Source organism: Camelina sativa, chromosome 11 (assembly GCF_030686135.1).
Source record: "Camelina sativa cultivar CO46 ecotype springtype chromosome 11, ASM3068613v1".
In the NCBI taxonomy this organism is placed as follows: Eukaryota; Viridiplantae; Streptophyta; class Magnoliopsida; order Brassicales; family Brassicaceae; genus Camelina; species Camelina sativa.
In genome coordinates this window covers 23,672,136-23,693,635 of record NC_141890.1, presented here as the reverse complement: position 1 = coordinate 23,693,635, position 21,500 = coordinate 23,672,136, and the positions used below count along the sequence as shown (strand labels likewise).

General features: G+C 33.2%; 1 protein-coding gene and 1 long non-coding RNA gene across 2 annotated transcripts; one reads left to right on the top strand and one right to left on the bottom strand.

Moving 5' to 3' along the window:
- Positions 1-5,978: 5,978 nt before the first annotated feature.
- LOC104723948 (uncharacterized) lies at positions 5,979-8,041 on the bottom strand. Its single transcript, XR_757463.2, has 5 exons — positions 7,586-8,041; positions 7,427-7,488; positions 7,228-7,339; positions 6,974-7,029; positions 5,979-6,491 (listed from the first exon to the last, which is right to left on the bottom strand). It is a non-coding gene; the product is annotated as an uncharacterized LOC104723948 (long non-coding RNA).
- Positions 8,042-17,619: 9,578 nt separating this feature from the next.
- Positions 17,620-20,362, top strand: LOC104723947 (phosphoenolpyruvate/phosphate translocator 1, chloroplastic). The gene is made up of 9 exons (XM_087472358.1): positions 17,620-18,274; positions 18,496-18,618; positions 18,724-18,876; positions 19,096-19,181; positions 19,285-19,369; positions 19,451-19,570; positions 19,655-19,723; positions 19,809-19,938; positions 20,021-20,362. The coding sequence occupies exons 1-9, from the start codon at positions 17,891-17,893 to the stop codon at positions 20,095-20,097; spliced, it is 1,227 nt and encodes a 408-aa protein (XP_087328484.1). The 5' UTR covers positions 17,620-17,890; the 3' UTR covers positions 20,098-20,362.
- Positions 20,363-21,500: the final 1,138 nt, after the last annotated feature.

Here is a 21,500-nt window from a genome sequence, read left to right as displayed (position 1 = left end):
GGCACTTCAGGACCGAGAACTTATTCATCGGCTTTCTTTGGACCAAATGGATCTTTATCCAAATCAAGACTCCTCACAACCATTGGGCTGGTCAATGGGTGAGCTTGGTCCATATTAAACCTCTTGAGTACTTTTTCTGTATATGCCATTTGGCGCACAAGGATTCCATCATTTATGTACTCAAACTGCAATCCCAAACAGAAGTTAGTCTTACCTATGTTTTTCATTTCAAATTCTTTCCTGAGATATTCTACTGTTTGGGCAATTTCACCAGAGGTCCCAAGGATGTTTAAATCATCCACATACACTGCTATTATTACAAACCCTTTGTTTGCAAACTTCTTTATAAATATACATGGACTGATTGGGTCATTCTTATAGCCTTCTTTAGCTAAATACTCACTTAATCGATTATACCACATTCGACCACTTTGTTTCAGTCCATAAAGGGATTTGTTCAGCCTAATGCAGTACTGTTCTCGAGAACCACTCTTATCTTTGAGCTCAAAACCCTCTGGTAATCTCATATAAATTTCATTATCCAGTGGACCATATAAATATGCGGTTACAACATCCATTAACCGCAAATCCAGTTTTTCTCTTATAGCCAGACTTATTAAGTACCTAAATGTTTTTGCATCCATCACAGGGGAGTATGTCTCCTCATAGTCTATTCCTGGTCTCTGAGAGAATCCTTGTGCTACAAGCCGTGCTTTATATCTCACGATTTCATTTTTCTCATTTCTCTTCCTTACAAAGACCCACTTATGTCCAACTGGTTTTATGTTAGGTGTTGTCCTCAAGATCGGACCAAACACACTTCTCTTCCTTGAAGAGTTTAACTCCACGTCAATGGCTTCTTTCCATTTTAGCCAATCTTTACTTTGAGTGCACTCTAATATAGACGTGGGTTCATGATCCTCATTTATCTCAAGTGCTACCTTATATGCAAATACTTCATCAATGTCGACATTCTTACGGTTCCATTTTATTCCAGACATGATATAATTGATTGAGATCTCATTATTATCAATACCTTCAGGTCCTTGAGGTTCAGCGTCCCAAACCTCATATGGTACCTTAGGATTTGCTGCGGCCATGTCTATAATTTCCTTAACCTCGGTTTGTTTTGCACCTTTCTTAAATTTCCGAGGGTTCTTATCTTTGGAACCTAACGGTCTACCTCATTTCAAACGAGCCTTAGATTCTGTAGAAACTTGATTATTGTGTTCCTTCTGAACATCAATACGTACTGGTGCATTACAAGCTGGTATGTACGATTTTGTTACTCTCTTTGGGTCAGCAAAGGAATCTGGCAATTGAATAGCTAGCTTTTGCAAATGTATAATCTTTTGGACCTCTGCATCACATGCTAGAGTCTGAGGATCTTGCCAATTTAAGGATGTTGATTCCATGATATCTCTTTGACCAGCTTGTTATTCTCTCCACCCAACAACGAAAATTCGGATTCAGCAAACTGACAATCCGCGTATCTGGCCTTAAATAAATCACCTGTAGTTGGCTCAAGATACTTAATAATGGTGGGAGAATCATATCCAATATATATTCCCATCCTCTTTTGAGGTCCCATATTTATTTTAGGTGATAAACGGCACACCCGAATATTTTAGATGGGATATGTCTGGCTCATGACCCGTTAATAATTGGGATGGCGAATATTTATTCTCACTAGATGGCCTGATGCGTATAAACTCTGTTCCATGTATTACTGCGTGTTCCCAAGCCGACACAGGAAGCTTCGACCTTCAGAGTAATGGTCGAGCAATCAATTGGATCCGTTTAATGAAGGATTCAGCTAATCCATTTTGTGTATGGACATGTTCCACAGGGTGTTCCACACTTCCCCCCATGGACATACAACATTCATTAAACGCTTGGGATGTAAATTCACCAGCATTATCTAGACGTATAGTCTTAAGTGGAAAATCTCTTTAATTACTTTTCCTGGTGATGGCCTTATAATGAGTTTCCCTTGTGTACATGCTACATATGTGAGATTTTAGGAATAACTCTTCTCTCTTTAAGAGTGTGCCCATTTGAATTTAATATCAGCATACGCATCATGTTAGAACCCGGATGGCCAAGCCGGTCATGCCATAAAGTGAATTGTTCATTGAACATCTTGTTCATTGCCAAATTAGCCTCTATCATATTAATCTTAGCATGGTAAACTCTTAGGATTTTCTTATATCCTTGGGTGATTTCAATAATGTATAGGAACTCTTGGTTTCCTTCACCCTTAGTTTCAACATGTAAACCATTCAAACGAATGTCTTTTAAACTCAATATGCTCCTTTTGAGCTGGGTGAATATAAGGCATCACTTAGTTCAAGATGTGTGCCTGGCCGTAGCCTTCAATAAAACTTGTTATACCCGCTATTCTGCTAATATTGGCATTTTTCAAAATGAGATTATGCAAAATAACTCTTATCATTCAAAATTGTGTGGCTTGATCCACTATCCACCACAAAATTATATTCTTGTCCTCATCCATTTCTCAATATGGACAAGAATTATGTTTTAGCCATAAAAGCATAACAAATGCATATTTAAAGGTAATAATATAATTGAATTTAAACCAAAATCATAATTCAATAAAATTCAAAGCATAAAACATAGAAATTAAATCAAGACAATTTTAAATTTAATTATCCTCTCCTAGACAATCTGAAGTCTTATAATCCAATTGGTCATCATTCTCATGGTTGAAATCTTCTTCACCATCGAGATGAACCAGGTTAGTTTCTGGATTCCTTTTCAAACTCTCTTAATAGAGATCAACAAGGTGCTTAGGAGTTATGGATGTCTTTACCCAGTGGTTCTCCATACCACATCTATGGCAAGTGGACTTGGTCTTATATTACGGTTTAAATTGCCCGCGGCCTCTACCCCGACCCTGGCCGAAGCCGAATCGGTTTCCACGACCTTGACCACCAAAATTGTGTCCTTGATAGGTCCCACGACCAGGACCACCATGTCCACTTCTCCCATGGCCACGGCCACACTTGTCCCTATGGACATAGTTAGGCTCTTTAGTCTCTTTTGGCTCTTTAGGGTTCTTTAGGGTTTTTCTTTGCCATGTCAAATCGACTTTGTGGGCTTCCGGTAATGGGGCAGAACCTGGAGGTCTCATTGCACTGTTTATTAGCAACAACTCATTGTTTTGCTCAGCAAGCAGTAAAGAAGAGATGAGACTTGCATAAGTTTTGAAACCCCTTTCACGATACTGTTGCTGAAGCAGTATGTTATTGGTGTGAAAGGTTGAGTCTAGGCCATGTGGTATTTAAGACCGAACCATGGATTTATTTTCGTTTGGGACATGCGGTATTTAAGACCGAAACATGCCGATTATTTTCGTGGATAATGTCTTGTTTTATCACATAATTTCGTGGCCTATTTATGCATGTAAACAGTCCTAGACAAGTTCTAGAATGAACAGGAAATATGCACAATTTCAGGTTTTAGCAATTTTCCTTTTCTTAGATAAAATTTCCTTTTTCTTAAAACAGGATAAACACAAAGTCTAGGAAAATAGAATTTCTCTAATATTCCGATTTTAATTAGGATTTTAGGGTTTTGATTTTAAACAAACAATCAAAAACAATCAGAATTTAAACTTAGAACAAACAGATTAATATTTTCGATTTTAGGGTTTAAGTTCTAAGGTTCTCATGCACCAAGCAAACAATCAAACACAACCGGATTTTAAACATATCATAATTGGTTCAATTTTCAAACAATCTAAGTAGCCCTAAACCTCACAGCAAATCGATTTTAGAGTTTTTAAGATTTTGAGTTTAGGGTCTAAAAGCTTAGGGTTTTGTTTGTTGATTGTGTACTTGTAGATTTTAGGGTTCAATGGTTTTAAGATCCAAGTTCGATTATATGGTCCCATAAGTTTTCGATTTTACCTTAACACCAAAAAGGGGTCTGACCAGTTTTGATCTGGGAGCTAAAGACCTCAGATATTCCTTGATCACAAACCACAAACCTCGAACAAAACTGCAAGCTGCTTTCCCACGAACAGATCTCGAACCGCTCCTTGTACCGCTCACGTCCCGGAACCGCGAACCACCCACATACCGGATCACGAACCTCGAACTGGTTTCACATGAAAACTTGAACACGAGCACAGGTTTGCTTGTGAACACTAATAGATCTTCGAAACAGGAACTAGTTTCGAACAAAGGGGAGGAACGACGGTGGTTTAGGGTTTTGATGGAAGAAGAAAGATGAACGGCGGCGGTTAGGGTTTTAGGGTTTTTACTCAGCTGGATCTTTAGAACAATCGTGTTGATAACGTGTTGTGAACTAGAGAATCGAAAGTTGTAATTCTCTTATTCTTATTATTAGAATCGAATAGAGGTTACAATATATATATAGCAATGTCAAAGGCTAAAACCGACTAGGCAATATTAAATAGTCCATGGGCCTTACACATCAAGACACATAACGGGCCGGTTATGGAAGTCCACTCCAAGTGTTTTACAACATTATTATATTTTACTGCTACTCAATTTTTTTGAATTTAAAATCATAAGGTTTAGAAATTTAATAAGTAATGTTCAAAGATTAATTTACTATGATAAGATACGAAAACTTTTGTTTTGATATTCATAAAACCAAGATATAATACATATATATATATATATATATGATTATATATAATGAAACTGAGTGAATTATTGACCCACGGTCGGATCGGGTCGACCCGATGATCCGGTGATTCAAAAGGTGTTCCGGTTTGCTTTCCGGGTCGGGTTTGAAACCATTGACAAAAAGGCTAGTATTTTTCATAAACAACTTAACATTACAGGTGTTACATAATTATTTAACACTAGATATTCACCCGCGGTAAACCGCAGAGCTATTGTTTGATAAAAATAAAATGTTAATTATTTTGTAGATTAACTATATTAATAACTAATATTTAATTTGTATTTTTTAAAATGTACAACCTTACAAATATAGACATATACTCTCTCTGTTTCCAATGTGATTTTTAACATCAAATTTTCTAATTTACCCTTAACCCAAAACTTTCTTTATTAAATTTAAATGATAAATTATTCATTTATATGTATATTCAAGTTTTTCTTAATTTGTGTGCAATGTATCAAAATGACCCTCTTTGTGAAACAGAGAGAGTATTAGTTAGTGTAGAAAGTATTTTGTTTGAGGTTTATTGTTTTATAGTATATGAACTATATAACATACAATTAAATAAGTAGTTATTTATAGAAAGAAAGTATTGTGTGTGTTCATAGAATTAATTTCTATTGTTTCGTAAAATTGAAAACTTAATATTAATAAAATTAATTATAAACTTAATACTTAATATTAAAGGGAGTGGTTCCTATTGTTTTGGAAATTTTATTAGGATGGGAAATCTTGTTTTTCAAAATAAAATCTTAATATTAATTAATTAAATAAAAAATAAATTAATAATTAATGTCAATGGTATAATTGTAAATAGGTTCCAACTTCATGATTTATTTGCTAAATGTCTCCAAAAACGTATATATAGATTAAACCAAACTATTTCCATCATATAACTTTGTCGCGTAATATTATAATTTTTATTAGTGTAAATATTCACTATATATTTAAAAATTAAAGTATAAAATAATCTATATCCAGTGTGTTAAAAAATAAAAATAATAATTTATATCCGGTATAAAACGATAAGTCCAAAGTGAACCAGATACAAACTTTTATTTTTGAATCAATAATTTAATCATTATCTTTTTTGACTTAATGTATTGTCAAGACAAATCTTAGATTTCTATTTTCTCTTCCTTTCCTCTCATTTTGTTAAGATGAACTGAAAAGCAAACATCAAAAAAATCAAAAAATGAACAAACAGAAATGATATGATATGCTAAAATCTCTTTTGCTAAAAAAGTCAGTAAGGTAATCTCTTTTCAAGTACTTGTAGCACTATGTGTCTCTATGAGTGGTATATACCTCAGTCTATTATTGATACATGTGGTAAAGCTTTTTTGTTATAGACATGTGGTTAAGTTATTTAGTAGTACAGTAACGAATAACATGAAAACTTAATATAGGTGAAACAGCTTCTTGTGTTAGGACACATGGAAATCTCCACATTGTATAGTCATGTATACCACTCATAGAGGTAACCCTATCTTCTATTAGGCTCTGCATTATTCCATCGAGCATAACGTAAATTTGTTTCTCTCGTCTTGAATAACTCCATATATTTAATTAGCGAGAAAAAGAAGACTCTAGTTGATTCAGAGCAGAAGCACGATTCTTATGCTGCGAACGATCCTCGACGGCCTGAGCTACGATTCCGGTGGGGAGATGTTTAAGACGCACAACGGAGTCATGCTTGTTCCGGTGTTGTCCTCCAAGTCCTGAAATACTGAATGTCTTTAACGGAGGATCGAGCGTATCCGGTTGCTGAATCCATCAGATGGAGTATTAACCTATATATATCTAATAACCTGCAATTGTAAAAGTTGAGTTGATAATATCAAATAAAGTTCTTCTTCTCGCTGATATACTTCAACATACACGATGAAAATGGAAACAATCACACAAGCACCATTATCAAAACATCTATGTAGCATATCTTATCAACTTATTTTTAAAAACATGGCCTAATAACTTCAAAGATCAAGCTAATCAAGGTTGGCTTCTCTCACCAATATTTTCAAGATAATAATTTACATTACATCATCAAATCATCAAAGATTATCCAATTTTTTGAAGATATTTACTAAAACATTTGTTTTATCTAATAACGTCAATTCCTCCCAACCAATTAACAGATTTTTTGGTTTTATACCTAATCACATACTTGCCATGGCAATAGATGAGAGGCCTTGCTAACGATGCAACATACTGGCACAGTTAATATATACTGATATCATTTTTTCTACAACAAACTAATATGAGAGGTCAAAAAGTAGAAAGAAGAACTCACTGTTGCAAGTCGGCGTCTCTCGCTGATGTATATGCAATCTGGGATAAAAGAAGCTCCTATTGCAAACCGAGGCAGCATATATAGAGGAAACACAAATTGTTAGGAAATCACAGAGCAAATATGAAACGAAATTAACCAAAAGTGATTGATGAGCTGTTTGGATTGAGTATGAAACGAAACTAAATTTTGAAACTAAATAACAAAACGCCTACACCTAATAATCGTAAACGTTTCAGAACAAAACTCTAACTTACCAGGATAATGCCGTATGTCGTCAATACACAGCTCCCGTCGGCTCTACCAAGAGCATTGGGATTATCCCTTTACTGGTAAACATAACAGAAGACAACATCTCTACTTTCTATCCTAAAAAGAGCAACACATACCAACAACCAAAGACAATTGTTAGTTCATTGCAAAACGTTGGAAAAATGTTTGGAGAGTATCACATACTTCGCAAGAGTCTCTGGTTTTCTGCACGAAGTTGATCAAATTATTCTCTTCTTGCCTAATTCCTAGGGACGAAAAAAAAAACAGTGACACCAATTAAAACCCAAGACGTACATTGCAAAGTTACCTCAATATAAATTCTACTAAGAAAAAGAGAGTTACCATCTTTGTCTTGTTCATGGAACCATAAAAAATTGTTGAAATCATCACTCTTCTTCTTCCTCTTCTTATCTCTCTTTTCATTTTTCCCCTCGCCATCACTTGTCTCAAGAACTGGTCGCTTCTTTCCAGCTTCGTTCGTGTTTGAATCCCTAATTTTCTATTCTGATTCCGAATCGCATATCTCGTCTTCCCCTTTCTCCCCCAATTCATCGACTAAACCAATTCCTCTTTGAAGATATATCCAGTTCTCTCCTTAATCTTTTCTCTAAATACCTTTGATGACCTTCTCCTATAATATTTTTTTTTGCGACAATGATACGCTCTCATGATGAGGAAAGTAAATCTCGAGAATGGAAGCACAAAAAAGAACAAAATCTCTGCAAATGGTTTCGACAACGATGACGGCAGAAGAAGATAATATTTTCATTAGGTTTACACGACCCGTTAAAGGTCCGCGTGTTTTTTTTTACCCTATCCAATCTTTTTACCCAATGGCAGTTTTGTAAATAGGTGGCAAGTTCAGGATTTATTTGCTAAATATACTTGAAAAATGTATATATAAATAGATAGATAGATGGTTAAATTCTAAACGCACGCGTTCAACCAGATATATACAACTAAATTTTCGTAATTTTTATTATAAAGATCTTACATATTTTTTTAGATAAAGTATTCTTAAAAGATTATATCTGAAAATGGTGAAGTGTAAAAAAAATTTCGAAACAAGAAGAAAATATTTCAGAAAATCTAGGAGGGGTATTGAACTTATATTTTATAAGATTTTTAAGTATTCTTAAAATCACTTGTTATTCAATTAATGATTTTTAAAACTCTTTTAAAGTTTTATGTTATTCAACTTGAAAATTATGTTAAATCATTTAAAATGATTCAGAATCTATTGTTATTTAATCCATAATTTGTAAACTCAATTAAAATATATTGTTATTCAAATTATTACAACTTTTTTAAAAAAGAGTTACTTTGAAGAATTATAAGAGACTTTTTAATTTTTTTACTTGAAAAATGTGACTCATACAATCACACCGTTAAAGGTCAGATTTTGAAGGATTTCCAAACAAAAAGGTCAGACCAATTGCATCGTCCACCTATGAACATGACTCTTGTTTTTCGTCATAGCCACTGCATTTTCCCGATTTGAGAACATCACTGCGACAATAGATGAACTGATGAAGGCTCGTATCTTCCCACAGAACCACTTGTACCCTCGTTTGCATCATGGTTCCCCAAAAGCTTAGTTTAATACGACATCAGAGTCACTACCAAAACAATCAGAGTCACTACTGCCCAAATTTCAGCTCTTTAGCAGAGGATGAAGTGTGAGCTCTGGTGGGAAGCATAATGATGTTCAGTTCTTGTTTATCAAAAGGTCATTTCATCGTTTCTCGTTTACTCTAATGTGTTTTTTTTTTGTAGGCTGCAAATGATGATGCGATACCAATTATGTTAATCATCAAATCTTCTGGCCATCGATCCACCATCAAGTCAAAAAGGACATGGTGTATATACAGTTGGAAGTCTGGTAATTTCTCTAGAAGACTAGTGATAAATATTATAGAAATAGAATAGTTTATTGTGTTGTGTTTCATAAGATTAAGGCATACATATATATAGTGATTAGCTTTGACATATTGCTAACACAACATAATGTAAACTTTCCTAAACACATAAAGAAATAGCTTGTACAATAAGTAATATAAAGATCTAGAATATATTCTTCAGATTGGGCTTCACTTCATTAACGGACTTTACGGTCCATATTACTTGGTCCGCAAGATACACATCTTGCTTTCCTAATACTCCCCCGCACGACAAAGGTGGGATGCAAAACGCAAACTATGCAACCACAAAGCGGAACACCTATGTCGTGGACATTATATCGAGGACAGACAAATCATGTCAACAAAATCTTCAAGGTATAAACTTCAATCTTCAGAAGAGGGATGAAACTTCAGCTCGTCTTCGGTTTTGGTAAAAGGGAATAATAAAATCTCGTGGGCGCAAATCCTGCATCTCCACAAACAATTGTCCTTATCATGGACAGTCCACAAATCGGACTAATAATAACCTAAACATGAGCGTTCCAATAAACTTCCAACTCTCCTAATGGTTAAACCATAACCAAACTCCCCCTTAATCAAGAATAATCTAAAAAAAAATAAACAAATATTTGTGAAAAATCCAAATCCTTAAAACATAATAATTTCTCAAAGATCTCTCAATTCTTCCACTAAATCCATAAAATAAAATAAATAAATAAAAACACTTATTTTAAAACCAAAAAACGTTGACTTTAACTAAAGAGACACATACCCCAAAATCAAATTAAACAACCTATTGAAATTTTAAAACTAAACACAAAATCACGTGAAGAACGTGAAGAAAAGAGTTTCACGTCTTCAGCTGGTTCTTCATCGTCTCCATCACCTTCGTCTCCATCGGCGTGAAGATCACAAAGTTATAACAGCGGAATTTAGAAAATGTCTAGATCGACAGGATCACCTGCTCCATTAATGAAGTGAAGCCCAATCCGAAGAATATATTCTAGATCTTTATATTACTTATTGTACAAGTTATTTCCTTATGTGTTTAGGAAAGTTTACATTATGTTGTGTTAGCAATATGTCAAAGCTAATCACTATATATATGTATGCCTTAATCTTATGAAACACAACACAATAAACTATTCTATTTCTATAAAATTTATCATGGTATCAGAGCAGGTTGTTTCTTGGGCCACCCCGTGGATGTTATTCCCACATATGCCCACGCTTCAGATGGTCATGCCTGAGCGTGAAGGGGGGTATTAGTGTTAAATATCCCACATCGGAAAGATGTGAAAGGATAAACTAATATATAAAAGGTTAGGGTCTCTCCACTCATAGCCAATTTGTTTTGACTTGGAAGCCCACAGTAAAGCCAAATTTAATAACTAAAACCATCTTTACAACATCTCACAGTTAGAATCATTTGAGACCAACTGACTCTACCAATCTAGGGCAAAAGTTGTGTGGTATCCTGGAAACATTCCCAATTTGGCTTTCACTTTCTGGATCTCTCACTTGGAGAAACTCCCAACAAGATCAAGGCTTCACTCTTGGGCTATCACCAACAATGCGCTTTGCTGCACCCGCAATCTTCAGAGAGAAACCCGAGACCATCTTCTTTTCTATTGTGAGTTCAGTGAACAGATTTGGAAGCTTGTTCTTCACAGGCTAGACCAATCATCTTTCATATTTGTCGACGGGTATGTCCTCATCTATCTTTGACTTCTGCTAATGTGTCTTTAACCCTCAAAAGAGTTGCTTCTCAGGCTACAATCAACGTATATGGATTATGGAAAGAGGACAACAATCGTCTTCACAACAACATCTCCTCTATTGTTTCCTCTATCTTCGACTTTTGTTTTGTTTGATAAGGCATGTGATTAAAAAAAAAAAAGATAAGAGTTATGTAGTGTATATTTAAAAAAAAAAAAAAATAACAAACTTAGAATTAAAGAACATTCTTCGCCATAAGAGATTGTAGGAAATGTGAACAATTTTAAAAAAGCCATTAGTAATGTAAGATTCACTCTATATTTCTATCTCTTATTTTTAAAGCATTTAGAGTTCCGTTATAAAAGCCACAATACCAAATACTCCTCTAACTATGTTGTCATGAGTATCTCGATCAAAGAGAGTTGCCAAACATAAATCTAAGAATTTGATTCATGATGTACCTAATAAGGCCTTGATTCTGAAAATAGGTAGGATTGTGGCCCCCTCTTGACCAACACATGTGTTTTGTTTGTACCATGCTTCTCCACCTACCCGCTTCTCTAAATTGATGTGTATAAAGAAATTTAGTGGAGGCTTTCTTTTTCCTTTTGTGCGACTCAGCCTAGTGCCTACCATAATAATCACAAAACAACAGTTTTTCAATGTTCGAATTTGGAAAAATGTTTGTAAAATTATGATTATGTTGAGTCAAAACTCAAGACACAAGTGCTTTTGAGTCGAAATTACTATATAACTTGAGTGCTTTTGATGCTATGTAACCTACAACTAATAATGTAGGATTCAACTAAATGGATTTGAGTTTGACTGCATTGTAAGTACGCAAATGGATGATGATCTAGTTTTGTAGTGGTTATCAGAATGACTACTCATGGTCAATAATTCAGTTCATTAAATGTGATGGGCTTGTTCGTTTTGTCGCTGCAAGTACCGGAAAATTTTGTAAAACATAAAGTAAGTATAGAATATGTATTATGAATTTCGTAGAACATTTAAAATTCTGTATTCTGAAAATTTTGAAACATATTTCACTTTTGAAATTCGTAGAACATGTAAAAATAAAATGTATAATCTAAATTTTTTAGAACATATATAAATGAGAAAATATATTTTAGACATTACATAACAAAAAGCATTGATATAAAAAACTAATTATCCTTAACAAAATCACAAAATCTCTTTTAATTTTTGTTTTGTGCATAGTTGTTTATTAACATGATTTTCTGGGTTTTTTTCTTTAAACGTCTTAAAATCTCTATTATATTATTTAAGCAACTCTTTAAACAAATAACCCTACTCCATGTAGTATATTACACAAAATGCCACTGTATTTAATTACCAAATATAAAATCTCATCTTAATATTAATTTGTTGTAACCATAAAACATATTTTTTATTAATAAGTTATTAAAAGAAAACAAATTCACGTAAATATTAATATAGTTATTTTTTAGTGTTTATTAATTGTTTTCTTTTTATTTTTCAACTAAAAAAATCTTATAAAATCAGAAAAATTTTGAACAATAAATATTTAGCTGAAAAATATATTATAAATATTTTAACAACAATATTTTAGAAAAATAAAAAATCTTATAAAACAATTTTATGTTTTATAGCCCAATACTTTTGAAATTATTTAAACAGATTTCATTTATTGTTTCAGAAATCTTAGGAAACAATAATAAACTATTTAGAACAATTATAAAACTTAATTTTATTATAAAACTAAGATTAAATATTCATCTCTAAATCTTTTAATAAGGACATACATATTTTAAAACTAAGATACAACATCGCTTATATTTTGAAAATAGAAAATATTATATCTAATTTATTAAATATTTATTTACACTGCACATCGACGCAGAGATATTATATTAAAATCTAAGAAATCACAAATATTATATTTTGTTTAATATAATATATATAACTAAAAAAATCAAAAAGTTAAATCTAGATTTCTAAACATGACCACTTCAATACAGGTTTTGTTTATTTTTATGATTTTATCAAATTTATATGATTCACGGATTTGAACATTATATCATGTAGCCAAGACGGGTTGAAATCAGAGTATGAAACTAAGTAAATGAAATATAAAATATTATAAAATGTATAGCACGGGAACTATCTATACATTTTCATGTGCTAACTATCTAGAATGAAATATTCTTCAGTTAAAATATACTCATTATAGTTGCTTTTTAGATTGTTTTTCTTTTATTTTTCAACACATTACTTATATAATATATGAAGAATTGTTTAACATTTAAATAATGAAGAGGCTTAAATCATGATATCAACCAATTTTTTCCTTTTTTTGATTACAAATTATCAAAATCATAAAAAGGTATCAAAAGTATAGTGTTTCCAATTTACATAAGTTAATGCTTTTATTTTGAACTTAATCCGTATTAAGAGAATTTATACAAAAAAATAATTCATAATACATTTAGTCATAAATCAACTCAGAAAATCTCAATTTTATAATAAAGATATTTTAATCATTTAAAATAAAAAAACCTACTTTCGTTAATAGTATCAATAAAACAATTATTCATAAAATTAATATTAGATTATGACATATGATATTTGAATAGCTAGAAATCCAATCTTTCTTACACAAAATTTTAACCTTAATTTTTCAAAAACATCTACACAAATATTTTTACTAGAAAATCGTAAATAATAATTATGATCAATCATAACATTATTTTTCCTTAAATAATTATTTTGATCATTCGAATAAAAATAAAAATAATTATCCACGGAAAATTATTAAAACTCCACTATCTAAAAAGTGCGGGTTACAAGTTTTTTTTTAGAATTTTTTTTACAATTGATGATCTTATTTTCTAAAAGATTTCGTTCATTCACAAATTAATTCAAAATTTTAGAGGATTTGATATATATATTTTAATATTACGAGATGATTAAAAAATCGACTAAATTTTCTATCGTACAATAGGTAATATATTGTCCTGTCATACTATTCAAAACATATATATATGTATATATATTTACAGGTTAACTTATTTGATACTTATAAATATTTAAATTTTATGATTTTGACTAAGATTGTAACATCCGCGAACCGGAATCCCGGTTTAGAGGGTGCATCGGTCGATGCATAGCCGGTTTAGTGCGGACGAGTTTAAGTTAAACGCTGCGTTTTGGGTTTGGAAAAACCCCCTTAACTCGAGTGTTTTGTCTCTTTCAACGAGTTTAGCCGTTTCTAAGAGAAAAGAAGAGAGGAAAAGAGTTCTAAGTGTTCTTGGTGAGATTTTGGGAGCTTGAGGTTGTTCCTGTAGAGATCTGTAGCTGGGATCGTTGTAGGAGTTTCCTAGAAGGGTTTTCTTGCTTGTTTAAGGTTCAAAATCGTCTTGGCAAAGGTAAGTGCATGACCATGGCTTATCTAAGCTGGAGATTTCTCTGATCTGCTTGTTTATGTGTTATTTGGCTTTTTAGAATGTATTTGGGACGTTAGGAAGCTTTCTTGTGGCTTGGGATCAAGTTTTGTGGTTGTAGGAAAGAAGATCCGACGAGAAGCTTCGGGGAAAAACGATGATCGGCATGTGCATCTGTCGATGCACTTTGTACGTCGGCCGATGCAAGTGCGAGAACGGTGCGTAAAACCTAGGGTTTTCGTGCTATGTCGAGCATGCATCGGTCGATGCAACCCCGTACATGTCGGTCGACGCATGCTTGGTGTCAGTCGATGCAGAGTCCTATTTTGTTATGGTTGATTGTTGATTGTTGGGTGTTGGTTAGAGATGTCTCTATTGCTTGTGTGTATAGCCCAGTAGATGGGAGGATTGCCTTATTGTGTGTTTATAAAATACTCATGCATTGCAATTTGTGTTTGTGGTGCAGGTAAAGACAAAGTGTGATCGTGGAATCAAGGCAATGAAGAGGAGGATGTTCTAGGGACTCGATTGGTTGTTGTCTGACATTATTAGGTTGCTAGATTTGGGTCATTAGAAACATTGCTAGGTTGCTGTTCTATGTTTTCTGTTGGTTGAATATTGGATATTGTTTATGTTATAATATTGGTTTTATTATTGGATATTTATTGGATATTGGTATTGGTTATTTTCGCTGTTGGTTGTGATTGTGGTTAGGTGGCTAGTGGGTATGAGACCACTAGTTGTAGTTTATTTATTATTATTATTATTATTATTATTATTATTATTATTATTATTATTATTATTCTTATTATTATTATTATTATTATTATTATTATTATTATTATTATTATTATTATTATTTATTATTTATTATTTATTTATTTTTAAAAAAACGGGTCGGATCGTTTCAGTTTGGTATTAGAGCCCTTATGGTTCTAAGTTTGGGTTCACTAGGCTTTGTGCTGTATATGTTTGGGATTGCATGTCTTGATTGATTATGTGAGTTAGTCAATTTTGTGTGGCATGGAGTCTTAGAACTTCCTCTTCGAGCATACAGTGTGATTCCACGGTGAGTTTTGGTTTTTGTGCTTTTGTATTATGTTAAGATTGCTTGTTAGCTTCTGTTCTTGGAAGTGCAGTGGATAAAGGTGTTTGAGTTGTTGGTCGTAGACGGGAACGTGGTCGTGGTCATGGTCGGGCGGGTCCCGAGGCCAGCGAGTGTGTGGTCCAGAGGTCCATGAGGAGGTACGTCAGAGGGTCGCAAGCGTATCATGAAGGACCAGAGGGGGTTAGCCGGTGAGCGTGCCGGGGGTGCTGGGAACCCGGGTGTGGGGTTGCAGCAGATGGAGCCCAGGGTCGAGATGATCGCTTGGCGGATCTGTTGGCATACTGTTGGAGCGGTTACCGAGAGGGGTACCAGTGCAGGCTCAGTTGTGCCGCATGTGGCGGAGTGCAGCCAAGGGCTGCAGATGTAGAGGACTTTCCATCTTATGTTAGGAGGATGGAGCAGTGGTAGATGACCGGTGCGAGATTCTTCGCGAGAGGTATCGAGCCTAGAGAGGCGGATAGATGGACATATGTAGTTGGATAATGAGTTTTAGAGATCGATGAGTTTTAGTAACAAAAATATTTTGTTATACTCTATTCTACCTCCCACTCATATAATTTTCTTGCACTTTAATTTATTTTTTACGTTGACTCAATACCGCTACAAATTGTAAAGCGGATCACGAGTAAATAAGGGTTTTCTTGATTCTACCAATTCTATAAAATTTAAGCAATTATACCCAAAACCTAATAATGGTAAGTCGTTAAGTTTATTGTACCGACTATAGTCGAAACAGGAGTATGAAACTAATTAAGTAAATTAAGTTTATAAATTATAAAATACGTAGAATAAATCAAATAAAGATAATACTATTATTTTGAACTAATAAATCAAAATTTACGTAAATATTTCCCCGCACTGCACAGTGCAGATTATCATCTAGTTTTATATTATAATAGTAGTTTAGTCATAGTTGATAATTTACAAATAAAAATATATATAGATAAAATTAAAAAGATTCTTTATTTTCAATTTTCCTTTCAGGTAATAGTGCATATGGCAAGGCAAAACATCTTTTGGTAACACGATGTATGAGAGTTGTTAATACTATTTTGAATCATCAAAAGAAAAAATCTATAAAATAAATTTAAATATGAAAAATTAAATTCCTTTTATAATAAAACGGAAGTACAACATTGTTTTGTAGACTATATAATTTCAATAAGTTGGTTATAAATAGGTTATACCAAAAATCTTAAAGAGAATATTCTAAAAAATCATATCATCTATCTTACCATATTAATTTACTTTATTAAATTATTCATCAAATAAAATCTTTTGATATCTAACTTAACATATTAATTTGTTAATTATCATTACACTTCACCTCTCATTTTTATATATGATTCTATTTTGTGAAACAAATAAATTATCATATTATCTATTATAATTAAAAAATAGTTTTATTTCCAGATATACCATAAGTTGAATTCTTAAAAACAAATATAAATTGTTCAATCAATAAAATATTCAAGCTTTAGTAATATTATTCTTTTAAAATAATATCTATTGAATTAAAATTTTTACTGAGTAACAGGTCAAAATTTGAATATTTAATTTCAATTTCATATTTTTTTTGTTGAATTTTATAATTTTATATAATATAATAAACTTTAAATAATTTATTTTGAAATATTTTTAATATATTGAAACTTGATATAAAAGTTAGAAACAATAAACACTCTAAATTGATTTGTTATAGCAATATCAATAATATGTCACTATAATATGAAAGAATTTCAAGAAACCAAGTATATTAAAACAAAAAGTATAACAATATATTAAATTACTCATAATATAATAACTTGCTTTTTAAAAACCAAATTTACAAAATTATGTCTTATAATGACATTCAAGTCATGATGTAGAATATACATTGTTGAAATAATTTCTCATATATAATCTAATACAACATATTAAAATTTTATTTTAAAATATAAAATATACAAAATTTTGTATAAAATAAAATTTAACCAGTGTGATAGCACGAATACTTATCTAAAATCCTTAACAATATAAAACTTACAAAATGAGTGTCTTTTTTCAAGCCATCATATTTAACATATAATTTTATTGCATAATGTTTTATTTATTTTTTAAAAAAAAATAATTACGATAAAATATATTTTATATAAAATTACAATATAAATAAAATAAATTTCAAATCGTCCTCTTAGTCTTGTTAGTAGCGCGTATAATGTATAGGTTCTTATAATATAAACTGTATTGATTTATACCCCAAACCAAAAGTTTGGAAAGGCGGACTTTTCAACGAAGGTTATAATGGTTTTCCTAAAGGTTAAAAAATATAGAAGAACGCTTTCTCACATTTCATTTCAATAAATAAGACGATGCCTCAACACAATTGCTACTAGCGTTGTTGTTGTATTTGGTTTTAGTCCCCACCAACCCACTCGACGGAGTCTCCAACGCCTTCCTCCTTCTCCTTCTCCTTCTCCACTCTCACCAACTTCTGATTCAGATCTCCACCACGATGCAGAGCTCCGCCGTGTTTTCTCTCTCTCCGTCGCTCCCTCTCCTAAAACCACGGCGGCTCTCTCTTCGCCACCCCGTAACCGCCGCTTCTTCGAACCTCAACGATCTCGACGTTTCTCCAAATGTTGTCTCTATTCCTTCTTTATCTCGTCGGTCTTGGCGTCTCTCTTCATCTGATTCGCCTCTCCGAGCTTGGTCCGGTGTCCCTTCTTCGATCTCTCGGTCCTTGGACACGAATCGTTTCAAAACCGCCGCTACTGCAGTTCCTGAGAGCGCTGACGAAGGAGAGAAGAGTGGGAAATTGTCGAAGATACTAGAACTTGGCTTGTTGTTTGCTATGTGGTACCTTTTCAATATCTACTTCAACATCTACAATAAGCAGGTATTGTATCTGAACTCCAATGTTTCGCTTTTGATTTAGTCTCAAGACTCACTGTTCTATCGGCTTTGAATCGGAACGGATATGTTGAGTATAGGATGCATAGAGGAACAGTTTATATATCTAATTGTAATCTATTGTCATATTGAACGGGAGAGAGGTTTGTGGATTTTTGATTTCTGAGAGAACCAATTATAGTTTCTTGTTTCTTGTGATTCCTGCAGGTTTTGAAAGCTCTACACGCTCCAATGACTGTCACTTTGGTTCAGTTTGCTGTCGGTAGTGTTCTCATTACGATCATGTGGGCTCTTAACCTGTACAAGAGACCCAAGATCACTGGTGCCCAGGTGTGTTTTATTTGCTTTTTTTATTTTATTTTTTATTGATACTGTTTATCACAAGCTTCTTGTTCTGGAGATATGTCACTCACTTTGATTTGTTTACCTTGATAGTTAGCGGCCATCTTGCCGCTTGCCGTTGTGCACACACTTGGTAATCTGTTTACGAACATGAGCCTCGGGAAAGTTTCTGTTTCCTTTACTCACACCATTAAAGCCATGGAGCCTTTCTTCTCTGTTTTGTTGTCTGCTATGTTTCTTGGGGAGGTGAGCTCTTTTTTTATTTGTGTTTTTTTTTTCACATCTCGGAGTTGATTGATGCACTCATGTATACTGTCTAGGTTCCTATCTCTTGTTGCGAACATCCATCCCATTAATGATAGTTAATATTAGTCATCGCGTTTGTTTGATTTGTGTAAAATATGTGCAACGTCTTCACCAGTTTTGAAGTTTTAAAGCATAACTTATTTACCAACTTCTTCTTAGGCGCCTACTCCGTGGGTAATTGGTGCCATTATACCAATTGTTGGTGGAGTTGCACTTGCTTCAATTTCAGAGGTCTCATTTAACTGGTCAGTTTGTCGACGAGTATTGTGACATTTTTTTTTTTATGTTGTGATTATCTCTATTCCTCTGACAACTTTCAGATATTTACTATGTTAACTTTTGTGGCAGGGCTGGATTTACGAGTGCAATGGCGTCAAACTTGACTAACCAATCCCGTAATGTGCTGAGTAAGAAAGTCATGGTTAAGAAAGATGTAAGTTTCCTGTGCATGGATCAAATTTTCATTGACGTGTTGTGGAATAAAATAGCTAAATTTGATGTTGCGTATCGGCAGGATTCTCTGGACAACATCACCCTCTTCTCAATTATAACATTGATGTCTCTCGTTCTGATGGCTCCTGTGACCTTCTTCTCTGAAGGCATCAAATTCACTCCTTCATACATTCAGTCAGTTGTTAGTATATTTTATATATTGCAAATTTTGTTATTATCCTTGGCAAATAATTCCAGTTACTAACAGCCCATTTCGGTTTTGCAGGGTGTGAATGTTCAACAAATATACACAAAGTCTCTTATTGCTGCACTCTGCTTCCACGCGTACCAGCAGGTGAGCTTTTTTCTTATAGATTATGTTGTTTCACTTGAGCATATAAAAATTTTGAATTGACTTTTGTGGAACGCGGAAAATACAGGTGTCGTACATGATATTGGCGAGAGTATCACCTGTTACACATTCTGTTGGAAACTGCGTGAAACGTGTTGTGGTTATTGTGAGCTCTGTCATCTTCTTCAAGACACCTGTCTCGCCTGTTAATGCTTTTGGTAATATACAGTCTTATTCTTGGCTTCTGTGAATAAGCTAAATTTTTGGAGCTCATTTGTTGTTTATTTTGCTCTGCTGCAGGAACTGGAATCGCCCTTGCAGGTGTCTTCTTATACTCCAGAGTGAAGGGTATCAAGCCAAAGCCGAAGACTGCTTAAGAAAATATCTGCTAATGCCTAATCTCATATCACTCCGGCCCCTTTGGTTTTTTATACAATTTCTCGAGCTGAAGTTTTCAGATAGATGGTTTTATTCTTTCGCGGGTTGGTCATGAAGTTTCATCATCCCTTTCTAAGTTTTTTCACTGCAGCCATCGCTTCTTAGAATTTCTTTAAGTTGTTTGTTCTCTTCTGTGTCTAGACAAATGTTAAACACTTTAAAATGTTTTACAGTTTTCCAAGAATATATTGTCAACACACTCAATGGCGCTTTTAGTTTACTCATAAAAGTTTATTGGAACTGGTGAATCGGTCCTTCTAAGGGGATACTAGAATCGTTGGTTTCCTAAAGTTTGAAAACGCATGTAACAGAACCTTTACGAACAGGATACCTTATTATCTCTATCCGAGTATAAGAGTTTTTTTTTTGGCCCGAGATCTTTTCTTTTATTAATGCAAAATTGTTCTAATCTTTTCCCCTTGGTGTTTTCTTTAGTTGAGCTAACGACACTTGGTTCGGAAAGGACTTCAGATGACATTAGACTCGAGCTACATATAATACTTAACCTCGCTCGTCCAACATAAGATAAAAGAGTTAATTTGATTTCCAAGATCAACCATCCAACATAAGATAAAAGAGTTAATTTGATTTCCAAGTACATAGAGGCGTTTTTGAATCTGGCAAATGTATATATTATCCAGGGATTAGGCAACGTTAAAAAGTTCAAGGATGTCCACCGGATTGTATAAGAAAGAGATCAATTGTTACATAACTTATCATCAATTATTTAGAGACCGGGAGCGTTTCCTCAAGCTTGGTTTGAAAAAATAAATAAGATATTGATCAAACATTGTGTAGGAAGGGATCAATATGTAATTTCTATGAGTTACGTACGTGGTTCATTTAGAAAAATTAAAATGTATTGTTAACATTTTCAAAGAACCTATCAAGAATTTAATATGATCCTTAGATAATTCCCCGGTTTTAAAAATCTCCGTCTAGCACCGATTACGCCCCGTAAAATCGCTAGGCCCACCCTCTCTGCCTCGATTAATGACTAATCCCGCCTAGCATCCATTATCCGATTATACCGTTTAATCCGATTAATTCCCGCATAATTTTGTATATACCAATTATTTTTGGAGCCAAATATAAATCAAATATATATTTCTGTTATTTAGACAGTTAAATTAAGAGTATATGATGTTTTACAATAACGAATGTACAAACTTTTAATTAAAATCATTATTTTTTTCTTAATATTACGTTTTTATGTTTTTACCGTAATTTTAAAGACAATACTATAGCTTTATATTTTATTTGATATTTCTCTTTTCACATAAACATAATTATACATATATTTAATACTATATATTTTTAATTTACTATTAATTTAATAAAA